General features: G+C 39.6%; 1 protein-coding gene across 1 annotated transcript; it reads left to right on the top strand.

Moving 5' to 3' along the window:
- Positions 1-2,669: 2,669 nt before the first annotated feature.
- Positions 2,670-26,920, top strand: aspa (aspartoacylase). The gene is made up of 6 exons (XM_061963350.2): positions 2,670-3,137; positions 16,988-17,183; positions 18,734-18,827; positions 18,911-19,018; positions 24,697-24,806; positions 25,918-26,920. The coding sequence occupies exons 1-6, from the start codon at positions 2,743-2,745 to the stop codon at positions 26,107-26,109; spliced, it is 1,095 nt and encodes a 364-aa protein (XP_061819334.1). The 5' UTR covers positions 2,670-2,742; the 3' UTR covers positions 26,110-26,920.
- The last annotated feature ends 918 nt before the right edge of the window (positions 26,921-27,838 follow it).

Raw genomic sequence — 27,838 nt, 5'->3', positions numbered from 1 at the left:
TGGGGAGTGCTCAGAGAGTATGGGGTTTCGGACTGTCTGATTGTGGCGGTCCGCTCCCTGTATGATCAGTGTCAGAGCTTGGTTCGCATTGCCGGCAGTAAGTCGGACACGTTTCCGGTGAGGGTTGGACTCCGCCAAGGCTGCCCTTTGTCACCGATTCTGTTCATAACTTTTATGGACAGAATTTCTAGGCGCAGTCAAGGCGTTGAGGGGATCTGGTTTGGTGGCTGCAGGATTAGGTCTCTGCTTTTTGCAGATGATTTGGTCCTGATGGCTTCATCTGACCAGGATCTTCAGCTCTCACTGGATCGGTTCGCAGCTGAGTGTGAAGCGACTGGGATGAGAATCAGCACCTCCAAGTCCGAGTCCATGGTTCTCGCCCGGAAAAGGGTGGAGTGCCATCTCCGGGTTGGGGAGGAGATCCTGCCCCAAGTGGAGGAGTTCAAGTACCTCGGAGTCTTGTTCACGAGTGAGGGAAGAGTGGATGGTGAGATCGACAGGCGGATCGGTGCGGCGTCTTCAGTAATGCGGACGCTGTATCGATCTGTTGTGGTGAAGAAGGAGCTGAGCCGGAAGGCAAAGCTCTCAATTTACCGGTCGATCTACGTTCCCATCCTCATCTATGGTCATGAGCTTTGGGTTATGACCGAAAGGACAAGATCACGGGTACAAGCGGCCGAAATGAGTTTCCTCCGCCGGGTGGCGGGGCTCTCCCTTAGAGATAGGGTGAGAAGCTCTGTCATCCGGGGGGAGCTCAAAGTAAAGCCGCTGCTCCTCCACATCGAGAGGAGCCAGATGAGGTGGTTCGGGCATCTGGTCAGGATGCCACCCGAGCGCCTCCCTAAGGAGGTGTTTAGGGCACGTCCGACCGGTAGGAGGCCACGAGGAAGACCCAGGACACGTTGGGAAGACTATGTCTCCCGGCTGGCCTGGGAACGCCTCGGGATCCCCCGGGAGGAGCTGGACGAAGTGGCTGGGGAGAGGGAAGTCTGGGCTTCCCTGCTTAGGCTGCTGCCCCCGCGACCCGACCTCGGATAAGCGGAAGAAGATGGATGGATGGATGGAATTATATTTATATAGCGCTTTTCTCTAGTGACTCAAAGCGCTTTACATTGTGAAACCCAATATCTAAGTTACATTTTTAAACCAGTGTGGTTGGCACTGGGAGCAGGTGGGTAAAGTGTCTTGCCCAAGGACACAACGGCAGTGACTAGGATGGCAGAAGCAGGCAAGCAGTTAATTGCTGATATTAAATGATAAAAGAGATGGCTTATTCTCTGCACTTGCCTGCCGTCTCTGCATTTGGGGACCATATATACACCGAAACGTAACAAAAACCAATACAATATAGTTTATTAAAATGTTAATTCTTATTATTAATATTAAGCTCATTATTATACCTGGGCTTTAGCGCACTCAAACTCTTACCACATCTTTTCATCAAACACCATGTAGAAGACACACAGGTTCACAGCCATTTTGTTTTTCAGGTCCCATTTTGGAGGGAAATTGCGCTTCTTCCATATTTCCTTTGTTTGTGTTAGTTTTCTAATCAAAAGTGTGTTCATTTTGCCTGTAGACGATAAAATATTAGCTACGGGCTGAAAATGTCCCCCGAGCCACACTTTGGACACCACTCATTTATCCTGAATTAATGTATTGTTTCATATGGTGTTATGTTATATGTTGCATATTTATATAATATTTAAATGTCCAGTTCAGTTCAGTTTCAGTTTTTTTTCGAACATGCATTCGATACAATGTAATGCATCACATATTTCGGTGACACTTTAGTATGGGGAACATATTCACCATTAATTAGTTGCTTATTAAAGTAACAAAGACTTAATTTAGAGTTATTTGGACACTAGGGGAACATATAAGGGTTAGGGTTAGGGTTACTAATAAGCAATAATTCTGAGATTATTGAGGGAAGACTCTTAGTTAATGGCTTACTTATTAATACAAGGCATTAATAAGTACTCAATAATAACTAATTAAGAGACAATATGTTATTATTTGCATGTTAATAAGCAATTAATTAATGGTGAATATGTGTTCCCCATACTAAAATGTTACCCATATTCCCAGTAGTGTTTGCATAATGTATGAATGAATTCAGGTTAAAATATATTTCATGCACTGTGGAAATTATGGTCGGCAATAAATGAAGCTTGCATGATACTGTTTTAATAAGAAAGGTAATTACAGGAAGTAACGCCTAACCGCTATATTTTTTTCTGTGAGTTTATTTTGAAAGGACTATGTCGGAAGTGTATTTCCGGTATGATTGTTTCCTGTGGTACAGTCAACGTTGCCAGACGTACGATATTTTTTGTCGATTATATCTCTCTGTACCCTACCAATAATTCAAAAAAGTATATATTGTGCAGTAATTCTTTAATACATGACTTTTAGCATAAATAAACAAGATACATTATGTTGGGCGTTGTCTCACGTGCCGCTTTACAGCCAGGTGTGAGCGTTTTTCAACAGTGCTGATTATTTAAAGAGAAAACTGCATTATAAACTATACTATACACGACATTTTATTGTTGCAGATGTTCCAGGTCACTGTCAAATCGGGTATGTGCGTTAATTTCCTTAAAATACGATGTCAAGCTTCTGGTAGGATAATTTGTCATTTTACATCTGGCAACACGGTACAGTTTATGCTCCATAGTGTGGGTACGACAACAGCTGTATTGCAGGTAGACATGTCTTGCTCAGTGGCGGACTCTAATGATCCCGCGGCGACGTTACGCAAGCGCAGAACCACAGGAGGAGGCGTTTAAAAGCCGGAAAAACTGCCACGCTTCGGCTGGAAACTTTCTTTTTTTGTCTCGAGCTCTCGAAGCACCAACCGCTCGCCTCCAACTTGTCCCGCCCGCCATGTCTGCGTCCCATAGCCACAGCGCGCGCTTGAACGAGGCCAGGAGGGTGGCTATCTTCGGGGGGACTCACGGCAACGAGATGTCCGGCGTGACGCTCGTCAACCTGTGGATGAAGAACAGCGCCGAGATCCAGAGGAAGACGGTGGACACCAAACCTTTCATCACCAACCCGAGGGCAGTGGAGAAATGCACTAGATACGTGGACACCGACCTCAACCGAGCTTTCACCCCAGATAACCTCAGGTAATGTGACGTAATCACCATCACGACATGTTTTAAATTTTGAATATAATTATATATTATTATTACTATTTTACAATGTGTCATTGGCGTGCTCACGTGGCCGCAGTGTTAGTGTTTACATGTTCCAGCAACAAGCCCCTCCCCCTGGTCGTCAGCTGACCGACGGCCAGCTCAGAAACGTGAGCCAAACGTGACCGAGCTGCAAATCCTGCTTCTATGCGCCCCTTTTTGTGTGCACTTTAGCGGAAATGAAGTCTTATGCAAAGCCTGGCTCTCTCACATGTTCAACAATACATCACAACCAAGTAAAAGCATCATGACTAATTACATCCCTACTTTTTATTCATGAGAGCTGTTACTATCACAAATTAGGATTGGGAAATTCAGCAAGTTTTGGTATCGATTTGATACTAAGGACACAAAGGAGTTTTTTTTTTTCATGAACAAGTCTGTGTTGGCCCTGCCTTCCGCCCGAGTTTAGCTGGGATAGGTTCCAGCCCGCTGCAACCCCGAGGGACAAGCGGTAAAAAATGGATGGATGGACTTCCGACATTTTTAGTGTAAGTCGGCATTATCGATGTTAACGATCTAAATCAAGGATGTCAAACTCTGGCCCGCGGGCCAAATTTGGCCGTGTAATTTCACTTGGCCCGTGAGGTGATATCAAATTAACACTAGAGCTGGCCCGCCGATTATATACAGCTGCGGTGCCGCGGTACACCGCTAATTCTCATACTTGCCAAGCCTCCCGGGAGACTCCCAAATTTTCAGTGCCCCTCCCGAAAATTGTAACGTCCCCTTTTCGTCCAGTCAAACGAGTGCTGGCTCAGTCACATAATATGTGCGGCTTTGACACGCACACAGAAGTGAATGCAACGCATACTTGATCTTCAGCGATACAGGTTACACTGAGGGTGCCAGTATAAAAACCTTTAACATTGTTAGAAATATACGCCACAGTGTGAATCCACACCAAACAAGAATGACAAACACATTTCAGGAGAACATCCACACAGTAACACAACATAAACGTCGACGTCCCACTGGGGTGAGTTTTTCCTTGCCCTTATGTGGGCTCTGTACCGAGGATGTCGTTGTGGCTTGTGCAGCCCTTTGAGACACTTGTGATTTAGGGCTATATAAAAAAATGGTAAATGATAATAAATGATAAATGGGTTATACTTGTATAGCGCTTTTCTACCTTCAAGGTACTCAAAGCGCTTTGACAGTATTTCCACATTTACCCATTCACACACACATTCACACACTGATGGCGGGAGTTGCCATGCAAGGCGCTAACCAGCAGCCATCAGGAGCAAGGGGTGAAGTGTCTTGCCCAAGGACACAACGGACGTGACTAGGATGGTAGAAGGTGGGGATTGAACCCCAGTAACCAGCAACCCTCCGATTGCTGGCACGGCCACTCTACCAACTTCGCCACGCCCTTTAGGGGCTCCGTAGTTTTTTGTAGTATTATTGTTTTTTTGTTGTTGTTTTTTTGCAAACATTGATTGATTGATTGATGATAAACACAACAGAACAAATACCCAGAACCCTTTGCAGCACTAACTCTTCCGGGACGCTACAAGGTGTGTGTGTGTGTGTGTGTGTGTGTGTGGGGGGGGGGGGGTTGGAGGTAGCGGGGGTATATATTGTAGCGTCCCGGAAGAGTTAGTGCTGCAAATGGTTCTGGGTATTTGTTTATGTTGTGTTACTGTGCGGATGTTCTCCCAAAATGTGTTTGTCATTCTTGTTTGGTGTGGATTCACAGTGCGGCGTATATTTCTAACAATGTTAAAGTTGCTTATACGGCCACTCTCAGTGTAAACTGTATCGCTGTTGATGAAGTATGCTTTGCATTCAATTGTGTGTGCTACAGTAGCCACTCATATCTTGTGACTGGGCCAGCACGTTGTTAGAAGGGATGAAAAGCGGACGTGACGTCAGCTCGTAGAGGACATTAAAAGCAGTGTCTTTAAGGCACGCCCCCAAGACTGTGGATTACGAGTTATAATGACTGATGAACACCTTCGTTCGATAATGAAAGATGCCTCAGCTCAAAGCCTGAGCCCCGACATTAATGAACTAGCATCCAAGAAAAGATGGCAGGTATCTGGCTTGGGCACATCAGATTAGATCAGTGTGTTGAAAACTGAGCAGTTTAAAGTCCTGAATGGTTGGTTTATTCATTATTTTATTTTCAAATTTATTAGCCTGTGGAAAAAGTTAATGTTGATATTTACCTCAGAAGGCTGCAAATAGAAAATAGGCATTCAATTTTTATTTAAATTGTATTTGATATGCCATTGATTTTTTTTAATTATTATTATTTGAAACGCGATTTTGCATGTCACTATAAAGTTATATAAGCCTTGCTTGTTCAATATTTAATGCAAAACTTGTTTGAGTCCCTATGAAAAAGGTTAATTTGTTCAACATTGGCCCGCGGCTTTGTTCAGTTTTAAATTTTGGCCCACTCTGTATTTGAGTTTGACACCCCTGATCTAAATATTTCATGTTGCGGTTATCGTGACCAACATTATCATGGTTGTCAATATTCTCGCGGTATTGTTGAACGTGCACAAAAAATACTTATACACACACTGACATTTTTTTGACCAAGTTAATAAATAAAATATATAAGTACAATAAATAGTCACACTATTAGAAACCCCACCTTTTTACATATTTTGAGTTTCTTATGCTTCACTGATAGTGTTTTAGTGCTTTTCATTTTTCCTTTTATTGGCTCGGCTTTTATTGTTTTAAATATAGGGGCGTGGCGTGGCGCAGATAGTACAGAGGCCTTGCCAGCAATTAGAGGGTTCCAGGTTCGATTCCAGTCACATCCGCTGTGTCTTTGGGCAAGACACTTCACCCTTGCTTCTGATGGGTCGTGGCAGCTTTCCGCCATCAGTAGCCACGTGTACATAGACAGCGTTTATTTAATCTGAACATCATTCGTATTAGAATGTTACTGTGTACCTTGAAAACAATGATCATGCATCACACCTTAAATCGGAATACTTTGACGTGCGCAGAACCTAACATATACAGAAAGGTGTGTTATTGTTTGTGCTATGGCGACATCTTTTGGCCGAGTTGGCTCACTGCAGGTGCTGAAGAAGCAGTAAACATTCCATTGTAAACAAACATGGCGTTGTGCATTTCTGCTTGTCCGATGTTATCATGGTATTTGTTTATAATTAGTTCCTTCCGTTCACTACTTTTGTTTTACCCTTTCTTTTTGAAATGGCGCTGTTTTGTGCTTTTTATGTTGTGATTGTTTACGGGTTGCGGCGCGTCTTCATGTTACGACATTCTGTGTATGTGCTAGAGGAGAGCAGTTAGCACTTTGAGTAGCTGTAATGTCGTGAATAAAACAACTCTTTAAAAATACAACTGGATCACATATTTTATTGTTACATCGACACATGACACTCAAGAACATACTTTTTTTTTGGTAGTCTCGTTTTAAAGCAACAAACTCAACAGTATATAACGCCACGTCTGTACATGTTGAATAGGGGGGAGACAGCAGCAAGACATTTGCCTCATTCCGACACTAATAAATTTAGTCCCACCTCCATATAAGTATAGCTGACATCAAAGACATGCGCAAAAACCGAATTTCGGAATATGTGTTTTCATGCGCTACAATCCAAATGACTATTGGCATAAACCACCCGTCTCGATCGGAATTAAATATGTGATCGGGTCAGAATATTCCGAATGGCGTGTTTACATGAAGAATTTTTATTCCGGTAGGCTTTTAATCCGATTAAATGTCCATGTGCACATAGCTACTGTGTGAATGTGGAAATAGTGTCAAAGCACTTTCAGTACCTTGCAGGTAGATAAGCGCTATATATAAGTATAATCATTGTATTTATTGGTTTGTACTGTAGCATTTTAAGGTTTTATTTAAATGAAAAGTGCGCAACAAATGCAATCTATTATTATTTATTATTTCTGGCGGTCCTTGTGACATCCTACTTTGTTCAGCGGTCCTTGAACGCACCGTAAAATCACCATTGTCTCGTATTTCTCTGAGTATAGAACGATCATTGTGTCCTAAGAGAGCACAGCTTGTAGGTTCAATGTGCAAAATGTAGGTGTTTAGTTGCTCAGGCAGCAATGTGTTTATACATTTAGATTAGGGTATGTTGTATCTTAATGGGGAAAGACATTAATGTCTCTTGTTTTCATGTCAGCATTTAGGATAGCGATCTTGCGCCAGTCATTCCGTGAGTTTATCAAACTGCAGTTATCAATCACAGTTTTTCGATCATTTCAATTCAAAACATTAATACTAACCGTCGGGAGTTTTGCCACCGTTATCAATGATACTGTTTATCATTACATCCCTAGTCAGAATGTATACCTTTTGCAGAGTTTCCAAATTGCAACAACCTCATTCTCTCGGCTTCCATCTGCTCCAACGTTTCAACCTCTTCTTCGTGCTCGCTTCTAGAAGCAGCAATCCAGCTTCCGTTCGTATATTCAGCTTCAAAAAGATAGGGTTGTAAATCCTCTTTTGTCCAAAAATAGTCGTCTTTGTTGTCTGTTACAAAGTCTGCCATGATTAGAACACACTTGTGTGTTTGTTTGCGGATGTAGGAACACACAGTAAATGCTGGAAGTCAGATTTGCCATGCTATGGAAACGGAAATAAATTCGCCAGAGAAGGAAGTCCCGCTATTGATTAAAATTACCAAAATATGACATATATTGTACGTATTACATATTGTTACGAACGTGTCTGATAGTACATTATATATATATATATACTTGCAGCGTGTATATAAAACGTTGATGGAGGGTTTTGAAATTGTTTTGGAGGGCTTTGAAGCTGTGGCTTGTGCAGCCCTTTGAGACACTCGTGATTTAGAGCTTTATACTGTAAGTAAACATTGATTGATTGAAGGCTACAACAGTGGCTCCCATTACCACATCTTGAAAGCGTTTGTTTTTTATCATCTTTACATCTTTAACACCCCCCAAAAAGACGTGTGTTCTTGTCTTTCATAATGATAGTGAACAATAGGCAAAAAAACTCAACAAACTGCAGTTCCCTTTTAAACAATGTTGAAGACAAGCGTCCATTGACTTCAATGGGGGAGCATAGAAGAGGTTGTTCCACTGCAGCCAGCTAGACAATCATTTCATAAATGCTTGGTCTTGTCCCGCCCATGGACGCTGAGCGTCTCTAAACTTATACAAACACATTGCTGTCTGAGTAACTAAGATATTTAATTGTCCGCATTCAACCTACAAGCTGTGCTCTCTTAGAACATAGTGATCGTTCTATACGCAAAATAACATGAGAAGATGTTTTTACGGTGCGTTCAAGGACCGCTGAAGAGAGTAGGGCGCCACAACGCCTGCCAGAAGTAATAAACAATAAACGTAGATTTGATTTGTTTCGCATTGTTCATTAAAATAGTTTAAGAGGTTGTTCAAAATAATAGTGCTTCCAGAGTACAAAGAAGAAGAATTATGAGAAATACTTCCAACCTTATTGAAAATAAGATATTCTTCATCTCAGTATGTTAATAATGACTGAATTAATTAATTAATTACATATTACAAAACTGTTGTATACTAATTCATAGATGTTATTTTATTATATAAAAAGTTCAGTAAATGATTCTATATATTTGTAAACACTTTGAAGTGGTAAAGGGGTAGGATTAAATAAGCTTTGCTTCTTCCTACTCCTTTTCGGGCATGATGTCAAATGAAATGATATGAAATTGTGTGATGTATTATGATGTAAGTGTGTTCATGTTCGAAAAAAACTAAAGAAAGAAAGAAAGAAAATACATTTTAAAGTATTTATGTAGCGGTACAAAATGGACAGATGTATTCATTTATGTATTTAATATTTGTTTACTTACTTATGGTGTGTTTATTTATTTCCTTATTTATTTTTTCACTGTTCTGTTACAAACAGAGAACAAAGAAATGGGATAAAACTGCTATGATATGAAAAGTGTCAGGTAGTTCTACAATACAAACCATTATTTAATACAATACAAGCTTAGCCATTTAAACAGATAATACTGGTCTAAAATACTATCAATAAAGCATAAGAAACATGCAAAATAGTAGGTATTCTAACTGTGAGAGTGTGTCTATTGTGTGTCTGCTACTTTTTGAGCACATTCAACAATACTGCGATAATGATAATCAATCAAATTTGATTCATAGAGCACTTTTGATACACAGCAAGTGGCACCATAAAGAAGAGAAGAAAACACACACACAACACTATTGACAATAAAAACATGACATTGTACTAAGGATTGAGGAAAAAGGCCACCTTTAAGTACAGTGATAATTGTGATATGAAATGTTCATATTGTTACATCCCTACAATATATAAATAGAATAATATTTAAAAGTTAGAAATGAGAAAAACTAAACTAAACTAAAGCCGTATTGGCTCTTTTCATACCAGCAATAATTGCGTCAGTCAACCCAACCTCATCACACAAGTTCCTGGTTTGGTGCCCACAGTAAAGAGGAGTGCACTTAACAGTAATGATGTGCTGTATCATGTCTCAGAGTCTACTCAGAGTGAAGGGCTAGTCCAAGTCCAGATAGGAAGTTGTTGACTCATTCTGCTGATAGTTTTATCTTTAAATATCTTATGCACACTCCCTCCAGTTTACAAATTTTGTTTGACGGCATTATAAAAAGCTTACAGGCATGCTAAAAACAACCCATGTTGCGCTTCTCTTCAACTTAAATAGACTGACAGCTCTTTTCTTCCTCCTTTTTAAGTTCCATCTGGGTCCTCCTGTCACAGGGCAGCACTGCTCATCAACACACACTGTGCTGGCTCCTGTACTCATGCACAGGCGGGTCAAACAATAGCAGATATTCACTGAAAATGGGGTCTAAAGTGCAGATGCGTGCATGGATAGACAATAATGGCAGCAGAGGTGCCGTTGTACAGTCATTTGGAGAACGTCCTAGACATGGTGGTATTTAGACATTTTTAAAGAGATCAAAGACAAAAACATCAGCTCTTGTTTTAGCAGCAAAGGGCTGAACGGTTGGGGGGTTGTGATGGAGGTGATGGGGGGCTGTCAATGCACATGTCTCAAGGATCATTTGGACCATGCATGTCAGAGTGGATGGACTCAGTTTCCTCACAAAAGGAGGCCACTGTCCTACAGAGCGGCGCTTTTGAATTTAAGCTCATAAATTATACATAGACTAGCATTAACATAAGTACTCTTGTATTACTGTGATCGCCAGTTCTTATTCAATTTTCCACTGCAACTTGAAAGAGTTTCAGTTTAAAAACATCTTTGATGTATTTACAGCCTGTTTCTTAAAAAAAAAAAAAAAAAAAGGTACAGGAATAGACACTTGTGATGAGCACTGTACAACATTTCCTTGATAGACCATGAGTAAAATGAACAATCAGTCCATTGAAGAGTTCTGCCATCATGTGGATAATATTGACACCAACGCAAGAGGGTATTTTGTCCCCAGAAAAACAAGCCTGAAAAAGACAGATGTTTATGTACTTCTAGGCGTTGAGAGGCAAAACCATCAAACTGTCGAGCAGCTACCATTTGTCATTTCACTGCTATTGAAAACCTGCTGAAATAGACACATTTTGTCATTTTTTTGTCTTTGGCTTTCCAAAAGCAGGTGTTGAAAAAGAAAGCCGTCTTATATTTAGGCTTCTTTTATATTCAACTTCCCGAAACAAATTAGACTGCAACGTACGACAGCGGGCAGCACGGTGGAACAGGGGTTAGTGCATGTGTTTTACAATACGAAGGTCCTGAGTAGTCCTGAGTTCAATCCCGGGCTCTGGATCTTTCTGTGTGGAGTTTGCATGTTCTCCCCGAACAGGGAGGGTTCCCTCCGGGTACTCCGGCTTCCTCCCACCTCCAAAGACATGCACCTGGGGATAGGTTGATTGGCAACACTAAATTGGCCCTAGTTAAGTTAAAGTACCAATGATTGTCACACACACACACACACTAGATGTGGTGAAATTTTTCCTCTGCATTTGACCCATCCCCTTGTTCACCCCCTGGGAGGTGAGGGGAGCAGTGGGCAGCAGCGGTGCCGCGCCCGGGAATATTTTTTTGTGATTTAACCCCCAATTCCAACCCTCGATGCTGAGTGCCAAGCAGGGAGGTAATTGGTCCCATTTGTATAGTCTTTGGTATGACTCAGCCGGGGTTTGAACTCATGACCTACCGATCTCAGGGTGGACACTCTAACCATTAGGCCACTGAGTAGGTTAGTGTGTGAATGTGAGTGTGAATGTTGTCTGTCTATCTGTGTTGGCCCTGCGATGAGGTGGCGACTTGTCCAGGGTGTACCCCGCCTTCCGCCCGAATGCAGCTGAGATAGGCTCCAGCACCCCCCGCGACCCAAAAGGGACAAGCGGTAGAAAATGGATGGATGGATGTACAAGAGCTATTCTTAATAATTAATTAGTAAACTGTATTTGTTTGCAATGTCCCCCATCATCCACAATCCGTATATGAGACAAGAACACACATTGTTCTCTTTTCGGTGCATTCTAAATAGTCAAAAACTTATAATACTGGGAGTCTCTATTCCGCCTTTAAAGCCCTCTAAAAATCATCCAAAAACTTCCAACGACGCTCAATTTACGTGCCATCCATCGATCCATCTTCTTCCACTAATCCGAGGTCGGGTCGCGGGGGAAGCAGCCTAAGCAGGGAGGCATGGACTTCCCTCTCCCCAGCCACTTCGTCCAGCTCCTGCCGGGGGATCCCGAGGCATTCCCAGGCCATGCCGTCACCTGCATATTAACCAAGCTATAACAGCATTGTTGTTGTTGTTAGAGCTATCACAGAGGAACTACTTTTCTTGCGTAGTGAGACATCGCCTTGGTCACACTTTGGACTCTAGCGACAGGTAAGCTAGCTACTTGAACTTCTGCTGCTGCTGCTGTGTCATTTCTGAGTTTGGAAAAGTTAATTCTAAGTTATAAATCATGCCTCTCATCTGTTTAGTAGAAGGTTGTGGCACCAAGCCGAAGTTAGTCAGCTTTAAAAATGTATTTGAATGTAAAAATCCAGACTGACTTAAGCAGTTAATAGTTACACTCAACATGGCTCACAACAAATGGAACAAAGCATAAAACCTGACAAAATCGCTCAGAAGACTTAAGCAAATGCTCATTCTTTATCATAGGAGTGAGAATTATACAGAATTTTCCAGCTCAATGGGGAGCACATGTCCTGTGCTGAAAGATACAACCATCGCAGTGAGCGGGCACATTGTGACTGTTGAGCCATAGTCCTACGTGATAACGCTCCAAGGCTCTCACAAAGTCTGGTAGCAAACATAGAAAGTGCTCTCTATGCTGTCGTTTAGAGGTGACAATCTTTGGGCACCTCACAATTCCATTACGATTACAATTCAGGAGCTACGAATCGATTATACATACATCTTTAATTATTATATTGTGGATAGTTATTAAATTGTTTAGTGTTAATATATGTTATTATTATTATTATATATTCTAAATGTATTACATTTAATTATTAATATTAATAACATGTCTACAAGGTTCCTCCTTTGGCTACTGACGTATGCAGTATTGCGTCATTTGCGTTTTTTTGTATTAGTGCACATGCACACACACACGTATATATATATATATATATATATATATATATATATATATATATATATACACATATATATATATATATATATACACATATATATATGAAAGACTAGAGACGTGCTGCCTGCTACAGTAAGAGATATAATAAATAATACAGTACTTGGCGAGCAGGCATCCTTTATTTACTTTTTGTGCCTTCTAAACCCCAGAACGTTCAGACACTTTGGCCCCAGTCAGTATTACCTACAATTCAAAGATGTGTGTCGTCTATCTCATTCATGTCTATGGCTGACAAATCTGTTGCCTACTGTGTGGATATTATTGCCTATTCTGATTTATTAATCCACTTGTTAATGTATTTTTCTGAGTTGGTTACTCTCCACTTAGCCTTCTGTTGAAGTGTACAAAGTATTTGTTATTTTTGTGTTTCACTACTTCACATCCAAGCTAGCTTAGCACTGTAGTTAGCGTTGCTTGTCCCCTCCCTCCTCAGTGTGTCTGCGCTAACCCAGTTAACACATAATGTTGAAAGAATTGGCCTAGTGGCCTAGTGGTTAGAGTGTCCGCCCTGAGATCAGGAGGTTGTGATTTCAAACCCCGCCCGAGTCATACCAAAGACTATAAAAATGGGACCCATTACCTCCCTGCTTGGCACTCAGCATCAAGGGTTTCAATTGGGGGTTAAATCACCAAAAATGATACCCGGGCGCGGACCCACTGCTGCTCACTGATCCCCTCACCCCCCAGGGGGTGATCAAGGGCATGGGTCAAATGCAGAGGACAAATTTCACCCCACCTAGTGTGTGTGTGACAATCATTGGTACTTTAACTTAACTTTAACTTTAACCTAATGGTCCTCCCATGGTTAGATGGAAACAAACCTAGAACGTTTAGAGAACATAATCGTTAAAAGCGCATTTTGGAAACGCCTGTATTAGTTTACTTACAGCAGCACTAAGTAACTTCTCAACCTTCATAACTTTTGGGATGATACATCGACTTACAACTAGTTTAATGACACCTCTGTCACAGCTTGAAGGGGTCTGTATCGCATTTACTGGCACTTAGCAACATTGAGGAGTAGAGATGGGTGAAATAATACATTTTTAGATGCATCGCAATTCGGACATGGACGATTGTGAAATCAATCAGTAAACATCGATAATCGATTTATTTATTGTAAATACAGTATAGAAGACAGTACTAAAATTCGGTCAGCCACCTCAGGGAAAGATCCGGCTAGCTCCTTTATTTTATGGCACTTATGTTCCAGTTTTGCACACATTTCCATTAATTTAATAAATGTCGAAATTAATGTAACTGTTTTTTTATTACAAATGCACTGTTTTTTAAAGTTGCAAGTGATAAACACGTATTTAATGAAATGAAAAGAAATGTAGAACTGCATTAATATATATATAAATTAAAGATGCATCAGTCAGTAATCAATTTTTAATGAAATCGTAGCTCCTGAATCGTAGTCGAATCATGAGGTGCCCAAAGATTCCCACCTCTATTGAGGAGGATGGCAAGAACCCTGCCACACAAAAAACTACAAATGTTCTGACTTGCTTTATGGCATACATCACTCCCTGTTTCCCCATTCGTTAAAAAGTTGGAAGTAGATGCGAATGCCTACGTGCCGCCAGAAAACAAAAAGAAGATGAAGAAGGTCTACTTACCATTACTGCTATCATGGCCAAACTCCGAAACAACCAAAGAAACGTAATGTTTTGTCTGAGGAGAGAGAAAAAAGAAAGACGGAGCTTACCCGGATAAAAGGTCAGTCGGGATCAACATTGCCCCCTTTTCACTCACTGGTGTGAGCTCAAAGATGAGGAATTTCGGACCGATGCTGTCTTGGCTGTGTTCCTGCTGGGCTAGTAAGTGACTTTTGATGCTCAAATCAAAATCATAATGCTAATGTTAGCTATCGGAAATGTTTGTGGTAGCAATAAATAGCCACAAGCGCGATAGTTCCACTCTACTTCCTTCGAAAAAAAATCTGCCTTCAGACCTGCATCCGCCCCCATACATTCTTGGTAGTAGCGTCATGTTTGTAGCACAATCAAAGATCATTTCTTGATAGTGTCTGCTATTTAACATCAGCACAGCCATTAGAGACGTAATATTTGTGACAATATTACAGCGTCAGTTTGACGCTATATGTGCTAGTCCTCATAGGAAATGTGGTCTTCTTCTGGCAAAACACCACCGCTTTGGTCCACTGGTGGCGCCAAACAACCATAATGGAAAGTTCTTAAGTGGGGCTTTAACATACCTAAATAATCGATGTTTGGACATTTATCCATCTATTCCTGAATCTCCCACATTCTAGTTGTGATGCATCGGAGAATCCATATTTTTTCCTACCTCTACTGTTGTTGTTTCTGACGGAAGTAGCGTTCGTTGATAAGCGCGCTCTGAAATCAATTCGCCCAGGGAAGAAGTTCCGCTAATGCTTAAAATGACCAAAATACTTTAAATATACAATTTTATCATGAATGTGTTTGTTACAATAATACATACAAACTTAAAGCATGTATATCAATCACTGTTGGTGTCATGTCTGTGTGATCATGTTTTGTTTTAGTCATGTTCGGTTTTGTTTTTGGACTCTTTGTGCACTTTTGTTTGTTTTGCCACCATAGCAACCCATTCGTTTTCACCTGTCATGTCACGCACCTGTTTCACGTTTTGAGTCACGCACCTGTTTTCACTGATCATGTCACTGCTATTTAAGCCTGTCTGTTTCTGTTGTTCGTCCTGGTGACATCTATCTATCCTATCCATCCATACTACCTCTGCTACCCATGCGATTCCTGTTTATCATAGTTTTCATGCTGTTTCACGCCACAGTAAGTAGTGATGGGTTGATGAGGCGTCATGAAGCGTTTCGACACATTGCAAAACTGTATTGATACTGTGTCGATACTGTGTCACTAAATACTGACATCTGCTGGACATTAAAAATCCCTACAGGCAACCTATGGACCGACTCAACTGACACTGATTTTATGACCTAGTATATACAATAATATAAACCAAGTCATTGTATTTCATTTAGGATTGTTTCATAACTTCATTTAAATAAAAATATATTTTTTATCTTTTTTAGATACAGTCAATAAATAATGTGAACATGTATCATAACATGGAAATCTAAGAGAACGTGTTGTGAATGAGGATGCTTGTGGACCTGGAAATTATTTATTTATTTTTTTACACATTTTTATTTAAAAAAAAACAGTTTTTCCAACGTATTAAATTTTAGACGCTTTCTCTTCTTAGTTATTATTTCTCAGGCTGTAGAAAAGACCCGCTCACAGGGCACAGAGGAGGCGTCAGTGCGACACAGTTCGCGTATCGGTCACGTGACCAAAACAGCTCATGATCGGTCACGTGACTTTCTAAAAGCGGTACGCGCACCGACACAGGGTTTTGCTCTATGAGCTCGATGCATGCGCCGATGCATCAGTGTTGCCGGACCCATCACTAACAGTAAGTGTTTTCGTTTTCATGTTCATAGTCTCAATAGTTTTGTATCATTAGCCAAGTTTGTTCTCCGCCATTGTGCGCGCCTTTTGTTTGCTTCCTTTTTTTGTAGTTTGTTAATGTTATTAATAAATATGTACTCACATTCACGCCTTGCCCGCGCCAACTTTCTTTTGCATTACGGGAAAACAAACCCCAAGATCCACGTAATGACAGTTGGAGGTTTTTGGATGTTTTGAGAAGGCTTTATAGGTGAAATAGATGAACACCCATTACCTGCATTGTTAGCTGCGTCTTACAAGCAGTTTTCTACTATTTAGATTGCACATTAAAGGTACAGACGTGTGATTAGTCTCACATGTGGATTTTTGGATGGTGGGCAAAACAAACAAAGTGCACGTTATCCTTTAATATAAAAGTGAAATACAAAGTTTAGATGCATCAATAATAGATTGGTTTCTACAGGAAGTATTTCTGTGTCAAATCATCAAACCATGAGGAACTGCGTTATTTAATACTTCATCTTTCTCTATTAAAGCATGCCATATTTAACATGCATTCTTTGCGAGTGTGTCCACAGAAATGAAAAAAATGTCAGAAGACCTCAATTATCAATAGACACCATTGTGTACTCTCTTTTGGCTTCACTGCCCAGTTGAAAGTCAAATAGCACCAAACACTTGCAAGTTAGCGTGTTTTATTGTTGTGTGTGCAGTGCTGCGGGAGGCAAAGAATTGCCTTACGAGGTGCAGAGAGCCCAGGAGATCAACAGAATATTTGGACCCAAAGGAAGTCCCGAGGCCTATGATGTCATCTTTGACCTCCACAACACCACGTCCAACATGGGCTGCACTCTTATTCTGGAGGACTCTAAAGACCACTTCAATCTGCAGATGATGAACTATATCAAGGTTGTTTTTAATATTATTATTGATGTGTCAGTATGTTTTTTAAAGCACCCAATGAAAAACAATAACAGGTGGACACATATCTCATCTTCCTTACTTTTATTTTTTCATGTGCAGAATAGTTAATGTGTTATTAGCTCAATGTGTCACTGGTGAGCTTCAGTAAACTGTTTTGTCCCCTAGTGACCCGTGTCATTAGGTTAACGCCAGATTCAAGTGGTTAAGGAACTCTCTACTGATTACCAGGAGCGATAACAACCCAGTTAGGCTGTAAATATTATGTGCAAGGTCCAGCTATAGATTTATTTTGTTGCTTTCATGATTATAAGTACACCTCTTTATTACAATACAAGCACATTAAAAAAACAGTATGCGTAGGCTATCACCTATGTTGGGTCAATTATGGGTCAGTTTTGTACCAACATTTCCAAAACCAATTTGGAAATTAATTGTTTGAATATTTAGTTGGAAGTTTGGAAACTTTTTGTGGGAATGAAAGGGAATTCACTGGAATTCTGTGCATAAACGTACACTAGCATAATAATTCTATTTTTGTGAGAAGCAGACATGCATGGAAACTAACTTCTATGTATTCTTTATTTTGAATCAAGCAATGTGTTTGTTTTAGGTTTTGTTTGGGAGAAACACAGTTGTTTGAATTTGTATTAATTTATTTTAAGATTCCTACAAATGCTCAAATATTCCCATGGAAGTTTCTAACTTAGAGGTTTTACTACGCTCCTTATACACTTTAAAATTTTACATGTTTCTCTCCGAAAAGGAAATCAAATGGAACTTTTTTTCATACAATTTAAAAATGACAGCTTTGAAAAGATTTACACACTTCATACGGCAAAAAACTAGAGGTGGTTAAGACTACAAATCTTGTATACAGGAGCAGTATCGCCAATATTTTTTACTTACACATTTTCAAGAACATTTAATGATTTTGTGATTTGAATTTTTTACTAATGATTATTATGAGAATAAAATGCGGGATAAAGATTTTACGCAAAAAAAATCTATATGTATCACGAGTGAACAAGTGAAATACGGTGTAACAATAGCAACATAAATGAACAATTCCCTTATTTTTTTTATTTTTTTTTACATACAATTGTTTGAGCAAAATTCATTCAATAGTAAAAAGTGAAAGTAAAGAAAAGCATAAATTACTCACTCTCATTCAAATTCTTTGGCTTTTTGCCTCAAAGCCCTCCCGTGTCCAATGACTTATTCTCTGGGTTTTTAAACAATATATACAACAATATTATAATAGAGACAATATATATTTGAACAACACAATAAAAAAATACAGATATTTTGTAAAATAAAAAGTGAACAATATAACTCTCAACACTATTACTTATTGGTGTCGATTATATTGAAATGTGTATCAATCTGCTCACCGCTAATGTGAACCAACATAATTAGAATATATGCCACATGCCTCAATATATTGACTTCTCTTAGCCAATAAGCAAACAAAGGTAATGATAAAAACTTATGTAAAAAACTTTATTGCATCATTGTTTATTTTTGCTGTTTTGCAGAAAGCCATGGCTCCTGCAAGTTGTCTTGTTCTGCTGAATGAACATCCACTCCTCAAGTATTCCACTTCACGCTCCATAGCCAAACATCCTGTGGGTGAGTACCTTAAAGCAAATTGGTTCATTGGTGACGTAGCTGTAAGAATATTTGCATCTGCATCTTTTTGATGGTTGTTTTAGGCCTGGAGGTGGGTCCTCAGCCTCAAGGAGTTTTGAGGAGTAACATATTTGAAGCTATGAGGGTCATACTCAGACATGCCCTGGACTTCATCGCTTTGTTTAATGAAGGTAAGACAGAAATGACCACAGCTGTTAACATGTACTTACTTGCAAACATGGCCAATAAGAACGGGCATAGTAATCAATGAACTGATGGTCAATTATTTACAATTAGCAGGCTACTGTACGAACACATTTTTTTAAAGTTACAACAAATTATATTTATATCGGGGGTAATCACAGTCACCCACCTCTTCTAAAGTTTTACGGACCATTGCATCTTTTCAAACGAGGTGCAGCACTACTTTATCTCTGGTCCTTTCGTATGTTTTGGCCAGGCACATCCATCTTCTTAACTTTCTTGCAGATGTCGACCATTTCTTATTTTATTTCAGCCTGTATGCGGTTCTTGGAGCACAGAGCATTGACAGGCTCACAATCTCAACCCTCATTCCTTCACTCGAAACACGAGAAAGAATGCTTGGTGGTGAATTCTGATTGGGCAGAGTGTCCAGATCTCAGTCACATGGCTAATTTCAATATGATTTGCGTATTTATAAGGGGGCATGGTCTGGGATCCATTCCATGTTGATTGGAATGTAACAAAGAAATGTGTTTGGATAAGTGCCTGTGCACACTTTAATACATCTGATTTTTTTCCCCCTTTTAAATCCGCTGCTGAAACACTGAAATCTGATATAGACCACAATATTTTCAAAAACCCCCATCCCATTGACAGCCTGGCATTTTTTTCAAAATCCTCAAAAAAACACTGGCTTCGCAGATTCATGTTCATCTCTCCAACAATACAGAACAGTTGTAGTCCCCCACCAGAACACAGAAACAGCCCTCCTTAAAATCACAAATGACCTCCTGTTGGCAGCAAACTCGGGACTATTATCCATCCTCCTCAATCTGAGCGCCGCTTTTGTCACCAACTCTCATATATCCGACACACGCCTAGACTGGTTCCATTCATCTCTCTCTGGCCGTACTCAGTTCAACCAGTTCAATTCATTCTCATCCAATTCATCAATCACCAATCGGAATTGACTAGCCGTGAGAATATACCCAGCACAGAGGATCCATCCTTAGCATTGACCTTATGTAAAAAAAAAAATTAAAAAAAAGAATAGTACAGGTAGAAAAATGTCCCCAGAACAATTGAGTTAAATTCCTGGTGTGCAGCTTGTATGACAGTGTACATCCAATGTACCCTAAATAAATACATTAAAAAAAATCTATTTATTCAAAGAAATCCAGTGAAATTGTCCAACTAAATATCTCCTAGTTCAGCTTGTATTTTTGAACCTACTATGATTATTCAAAGTGTTATGTAATAGGATAATGCTAAGCTGTGGTCTAATTGGTCCTTGTACAGTCCTCTCAGCTGAACAATGAACAATGAGAGATGACAAGTTGCCCATGGGTGCGCCACCAATTCACTCACACGTACCTGCACTCAGAAGTCTGAATAGATCGAGTCCAGTGCCTGCCCGACGGCATGGTACAGCGTGTCCAATGTTGACACGCAGCAAGGCAACCCTTTTCTTCTCCGTATGAGTTGCAGTCCGTCGCTTTGCACAAAACTGGGCATTTGTTGAATAGTCTTGTTTGTTAAGAGCTGGTCAGCTTCCATGTCTTCCGTGCCAATGGTGGAGCAATCTTCTGTATCAGGGCCACCCTGGTTGTGCTGATGAATGCTGTGACATGGTAATGAATCCATGTTGACGCTTTCGGAAGCCGAGTTGCTCGAGGAAATAACCTGTTTTGGTGTACAAAATCACATTTCTCTTAAGAGTGTAAGGGACATGTGAATAACAAGCACAAACTGTGCTTTTTTCCCATTTTCCTATGTTACAGCCTTATTCCGAAATAGAAGAAGTAAAAACATTTCCCAATACAACAACATAATGACATCATTTTTAAAAATATTTGCAATGTAATTAAAAGATAAGAACTATTCAATTACAGTTAAAGTCTTAAAGGGGAACTGCACTTTTTTTTGGAATTTTGCTTATCGTTCACAATCATTATGAGAGACATGACGACGCATGGATTTTTAATATGCATTCTAAATATTAAATTTGATCACGAGTCCGCTTACAATGGAGCTTATGGGAGCTGCTCTATTCTGCCTACAAAGCCCAAAAAACACCTCTATTAAGGTTTTATATACATGATGTAAGTATATATGTAATGTAGTAACAGGCTTATTTACAATAACATTTGATATTTACGTATTTTGATGATTTTAAGCATACGCGATGCATTCATTTCAAAAACGCATCACAACATTCGCTTTTTTTTCCCCCAACATCACTGATTATTACTCACTGCAGACTTCATGAGAGCCAACAAACATAATAAAACATCACTTACTATACAAGGTCTGCTGTCATTAGGATGCCGATTTCAAGAATCTTGTTCAACGTTCCTTCTAAGGTGCGCACCTGCGCAATTGCGCACTGCTCACACGTCCCCTGCGCACAGCAAATCTATGCCGCGCAAAAAATCAAATCCCACTCTAAACAAAATAAACAAATCGTTTGTTTTGTATGATTTTGCAATGCAACTGTGAGTAACAGGTGACGAAAAGCGGCCACAACAGATAAAACAATGTTTGTCAACACTTAAATTATTGTAACGTCTGTGGAGACACTTAAAGGAGGACAGGAATTCTATCGGTCCCTTTATTTAGCGAAATTGTTTGTCGGCCATAACCACACCAAAACAATGTGTAAAATACTTTTTTTGATGTAGCAAAACTGGTCGTTGTCTACCGTACAAACCAAGCCAAAAGCAACTGTTTGTCATCTGTTATATCAACAGCAGCCGCTCGCTCTCTCTCTCACCTGCACCAACACATACACTATGGCAATTAGCCACTGGTGCGTTTATGGCCACACAAAAAGTTGGACAACTCCAACACTACACGTAAAGTGTAAATTTCAGGTCGTTTTACTATGACTCCTCAATCAGTGTGCTTATTCTACTGTCATTTTTTAAGAATGTTATTTTTTGGATATTAATCATGAAATGATGTTACAGGACTACATAATTGCTAATAAAAATATTTATTTTACGGACAGAAAGTTAATAAACACTTCATCTCATGCAACATGTGAATGTTTTAAGGGGAACTAAATGTGATCTCTGAAAGGGGTACACAATCTTTCCAAAGCAGGACCCCACCCAGGCATAAAATACTATAGTGCATAGCTGATTTAAAAAAAAAACAATATCTAAGTGGGCCAAATCACATATATTAGAAAATAATCTCTTGAAATTGACTAGTCACTTGATTATAATAATAAGACATTTAAATTGTTATGTCAGGTTTGAGACAAATGTGCTGCTGGTATGGCCACAGTGTGCACGTCTGTATTCCACTGAATGCTCAGGGTGCATTGATCTTGTTATAATCTCGTTTAAATGAAGAAAGACTCATAATCCTCAAGAAGAGACGGGGGCTGGGACCGAGCGTTTTTTCGTGTCGTTCTTGCCATTTTGGGGTCTAATTTGGCTGTCAATGTCAGAGTTTGTCCTCAGTCTTATTCTATCCAGGTGAGATGCACAATTTATGATTTACAATAAACTTCCAGGGAGCAAGGAAGCGAAAAAGCAGCAGACCACTCAATGTCAACATCGGCGCACACACACGCCGCTATAGTTTCTCTGCGTTAGCGTTTATAATAACAATATCACTCTATTACTTGGTTAATATTTAAGTTACTAAATGTAAATGGAGTATGGTTGGCGCTTTTTGGATGGTAAGATATTGGGTTTTATGGGCGGAATAGAGAACCTTCTATTGGCTCCACTGTAAGCATACTTTTTTTTACAAGTTAGAATGCATCTTATGATTGTGAACGATAGGCAAAATTCCCCAAAAACTGCAATTCCCCTTTAAGTCTTTTATCAAGATTTAAAGTGACGCCGCAAGCTTGGCACACTTGCAGTAGATTCAGTTTGACCTTTTCTCCTTCCTTTTTTAAGTTGTATTAGTTGGTAGAGGTGCAGATAGTACAGTGGTTCTTAACCTGGGTTCGATCGAACCCTAGGGGTTCGGTGAGTCGGCCTCAGGGGTTCGGCAGAGCCTCCGCCACGGAGGTAAAGAGACATCCGACTTATCGTGTAAATAAAAACATCTCCCTATCAGCGTATTATGGATACCCCCAATCAATGTTCCCTCTAATTTTCCATCTGATTTGCAGGTTTTTTGATTGATTGATTGAAACTTTTACTTGCAGATTGCAAAGGAAGAGAATACACAGTACAGTATAAACAGTACAGTACATATTCCGTACAATCGACCACTAAATGGTAACACCCGAATAAGTTTTTCAACTTGTTTAAGTCAGGGTCCACGTCAATCAATTCATGGTAATGTGTGTAAGGTGTGTAATTTGTTGTGAGTTCATGCACTGTGTTGGTTTTGTTCTTTGAACAAGGTGATGTTCATGCACGGTTCATTTTCTGCACCAGTAAAAAAAACATACGACTTTTTCTTGAATTTGAAAAAAAAAATAAAATAAAAAAAATAAAAATAAAATAAAATAAAAAATAATATATATATATATATATATATATATATATATATATATATATATATATATATATATATATATATATATACATATACCGTATATATATATACATATATATATATATATATATATATATATATATATATATATATATATATATATATATATATATATATATATATATATATATATATATATATATATATATTTTTTTTTTTTATTTTTTTTTTTTATTTATTTTTTTTTTTTCACTAAAGAAGGGTTCGGTGAATGCGCATATGAAACTGGTGGGGTTCGGTACCTCCAACAAGGTTAAGAACCACTGAGGTAGTACATTCACATGACTGTTTAGTGTTCATCAGAGTGATAGCCTGGGGAAAGAAACTGTTCTTACCGTAAGTTGTTTTGGCGTACAGTGATCTGTCATGCCTGCCGGAAAAGAGGAGTTTGACCAGTTTGTGAACAGGGTGTAAGGGGTCTGCAGTGATGCTATCTGCCCGTTTCCTGACCCTGGACCTGTATAAGTCCTGGCTGGGGGGAAGGGCAACACTAATTATCTTTTCTTCAGTCCTGAAGGAGGGCTTCTCCTGAAGTCCACTGTGATCTCCACAGTCTTGAGCGGATTCAGCTCCAGATGGTTTTAACCGCACCAGAGAGCCAGCTGTTCTACCTTCTTGTCTGTAGGCAGACTTGTTGCCATCTTGGATGAGAGCGATTATGGTGGTGTTGTCTGCAAACTTCAATAGTTTCACAGAAGGCTCCCTTGAGGTGCAGTCATTGGTGGAGAGGGAGAAGAGCAGTGGGGAGAGAACACACCCCTGGGGAGCACCGGTACTGATTATCAGAGTGATGCTCCCCAGCCTTGTTTGCTGCCTTCTTGTCAGTCAGGAAGTTGGTGCTCCACTGACAGGTGGAGGCCGGTACTAGGAGCCGGGTGTGTTTACGGTGGGGAATATACGGAATTATGGTGTGAAATGCAGAGCTGAAGTCCACAAACAGGATCCCAGCGTCGGTCCCTGAAGAGTCGAGGTGATGCAGAATGTGGTTCAGTTCCATGTTGACTGCATTCTCCACCAACCTGTTTGCCTGCTTGGTTTTCAAGATGGGGCCGTGGATGGCCGCCACGGTACTGCGCTATCTTGTAGTTATTTTAGAAGTTTTTTGGTTAATATTGTTTGTTTGCCATGTGTCTTTCAGGCATGGAATTCCCTTCTTGCACTGTTGAAGTTTTCCGCGTTTCCGAGCGGGTCGACTACCCCAGAGACGCCAATGGAAACATCGTAGCCATGGTGCACCCCAATCTGCAGGTGAAAAAAAAATAAACAAGGAAAAGGACATGAGAAATTGTTGTAAAAACCTATAGTATAACGTAGTGTTGTCCCGATACCAATATTTTGGTACCGGTATTAAAATTATTTCTATACTTTTTGGTACTTTTCTAAATAAAGGGGACCACAAAAAATTGCATTATTGGCTTTATTTTAACAAAAAATCTTAGGGTACATTAAACATATGTTTCTTATTGCCAGTTTGTCCTTAAATAAAATAGTGAGCATATAAGACAACTTGTCTTTTAGTAGTAAGTAAACAAACAAAGACTCCTATTTAGTCTGCTGACGTATGCAGTAATATATTGTGTCATTTATCATTCTATTATTGTCAAAATGATTAAGGACAATGGTAGAAAATGAATTATTAATCTACTTGTTCATTTACTGTTAATATCTGCTTACTTTCTCTTTTAACATGTTCTATCTACACTTCTGTTCAAATGTAATAATCACTTATTCTTCTGTTGTTTGGAGGCTTTACATTAGTTTTGGATGATACCACACATTTTGGTATCAATCCGATACCAAGTTGTTACAGGATCATACATTGGTCATATTCAAAGTCCTCATGTGTCCAGGGACATATTTCCTGAGTTTATAAACATAATTTACATTAAAAAAAAACGAAAGACGATGTGATGCCAAAAAATATCGACGTAATCATAGATAGATAGATAGTATTTTATTGATTCCTTCAGGAAAATAGTAGTGTCATATCATAGTATCATAGTAGTATCGAGTAGATACACTACTGTACTTGGCATCATTACAGTGGTTGTCAGGTGTAGATCCACCAATGGCGTTTGTTTACATTTTGACGCCGTTGAGCTACGGTGTGTAGTGAAGCATGTTTAGCTATTCCTCGTCCTGCAGGGATGATACTTGTAAGAAACGTACTTTATTTGTCACTATGGAGGCAATGATTAGTGATTTAGAAGTAGCTACAACACTGCCGACTGTGTCTGGACTTTAGCCGCTATGATTCATTAGTATGGCGGTACTATACTAGTACCGGTATACCGTACAACCCTAGTATAATGTTACAATGAGTCACTTTTTGCTCCCGCTGTGACTGTTTTTGTTCCAGGACTGCGACTGGGAACCACTGAACCCCGGTGACCCCATGTTCCAAACATTCGACGGGAAGACCATCGCCTTCCAAGGATCCGGCACCGTTTATCCCACGTTTATTAACGAAGCAGCCTATTATGAAAAACAACAGGCTTTTGTGACCACCAGGAGAGAAACTCTGGTGGCGAGTGGCATAAGAAAAGCTTAGAATGGCGAGAACACGAGAGCCGCAAGAACTATTTGTATATAACTTTTGCACTTTCTTCTCTTAGCAAATATGACCATTCAGACATAACGATAGGTGCCATCTTCTGCCCAGTGATTAGATTTTTTTGGTGCATTTACTGACAGCAAATCTGTTAACTATGCAAAGAGGTGGAATCTTTGCTGTGGCGGTTTGATAAAACATTGTGGTTATATGATACTGTTATTTAAAGAGATACTTTTATTAAATCAAAGCCTATTATGGAATGAAATCTCCAGCTTAATAATGTTTTAGTTGCTGTATATTTTCCTTTTGATGCTCAGGAAGCTAATTAAGGAGCATGACCTGCAAACTTTGACCTGAAACTGTAGTGGTTTGTCTTCCTCTTTACATATGTTTGTGACATCCTGGGAGGGTATTTGTGGCCTTTGACACTACCTGCCTGTAACTCCTGTGGTTGCATCTGTGGTGCTCTCCCATTGTTGCCTTAAAAGAGACTTGATTGCACTGCCAAATTGGACTATAAACGTGTTGGATAACGACATATTTTAATAATAATAGTATGTTTCTTTCCTCTCTACACAAAAAAGTAATATATGTGTCTATTTTGATATTCTTGTACTGTATGTTTGATGTGCTGTGTAGTTGTGTCAAGGCAGGTGTTTTTTTTTTTGTCATTGTTGTCATGAAGGTCTTAGTCACTCATTATGTTTAATAACTATGTGTGTTACCAACATTTATATGATAAAAAAAAAAGTTCACTGTCCTTTCAATCATGTGGAAATCATCCAACCAATAAACACAGAAAAACGTGTTGATGCTGTAATCTCCCATATTAAATTGCTCTTTCTGTGTAGTAACACAGTGGTGCAGGTAGAGGGCGCCAGATAACTCATTTAAGTGGCAACAGCACTCACTGATGGAGACTAAAATTGGACGATTATCCGAATACAATACAGTATTGCCGATACCGATACTTTATGATTGGATTTTTTTGTGTTGATTATGATTGTAAAGATGTTAAGAAAACAAAGACTTTTTTTTATTTTTATCAACAAACGTATCTGAATAATATACAATATATCCAAAGGCATGCACCTAGGGATAGGCTGGCAACACTAACTTAATTGTGTGTGAATGTTGTCTATCTGTGTTGGCCCTGCGATGAGGTGGCGACTTGTCCAGGGTGTACCCCGCCTTCCGCCCGAATGCAGCTGAGATAGGCTCCTGCACCCCCAGCGACCACGAGTGGGACAAACGGTAGAAAATGGATGGATGGACAATGTCGCAAAATGTTATTACATATAATTGAGAAAAATATAAAACATGTAGTGCAAAGTATTATTTTTTTAAATATACATATATTTTATACTATATAAAACGTGTTTTTTAAACTCTACTCAGTGGTTAGAGTGTCTGCCCTAAGATCGGTAGGTTGAGAGTTTAAACCCCGGCCGAGTCATACCAAAGAAAAATGGGACCCATTACCTCCCTGCTTGGCACTCAGCATCAAGGGTTGGAATTGGGGGTTAAATCACCAAAAATGATTCCCGGGCGCGGCCACCGCTGCTGCTTACTGCTCCCCTCACCTCCCAGGGGGTGAACAAGGGGATGGGTGAAATGCAGAGGACACATTTCACCACACCTAGTGTGTGTGTGACAATCATTGGTACTTTAACTTAACAATATAGTACTACTCAAATTGCGTCAAGAAGCCATTTAAGGCAAATTA

Source organism: Nerophis lumbriciformis, linkage group LG09 (genome assembly GCF_033978685.3).
Source record: "Nerophis lumbriciformis linkage group LG09, RoL_Nlum_v2.1, whole genome shotgun sequence".
NCBI classification, from domain to species: domain Eukaryota; kingdom Metazoa; phylum Chordata; class Actinopteri; order Syngnathiformes; family Syngnathidae; genus Nerophis; species Nerophis lumbriciformis.
Note: the sequence above shows the minus strand (reverse complement) of the source record. Positions and strands in the feature narration are given on the sequence as shown.

Bases quoted from the DNA above. Each gene is read 5' to 3' on its own strand.
- aspa (XM_061963350.2), top strand. From the start codon at position 2,743: ATGATCCCGCGGCGACGTTACGCAAGCGCAGAACCACAGGAGGAGGCG. The intron at 3,138-16,987 runs GTAATGTGACGT...TTGTGTGTGCAG, and splicing joins TTCACCCCAGATAACCTCAG to TGCTGCGGGAGGCAAAGAAT. The intron at 17,184-18,733 runs GTTGTTTTTAAT...GCTGTTTTGCAG, and splicing joins AGATGATGAACTATATCAAG to AAAGCCATGGCTCCTGCAAG.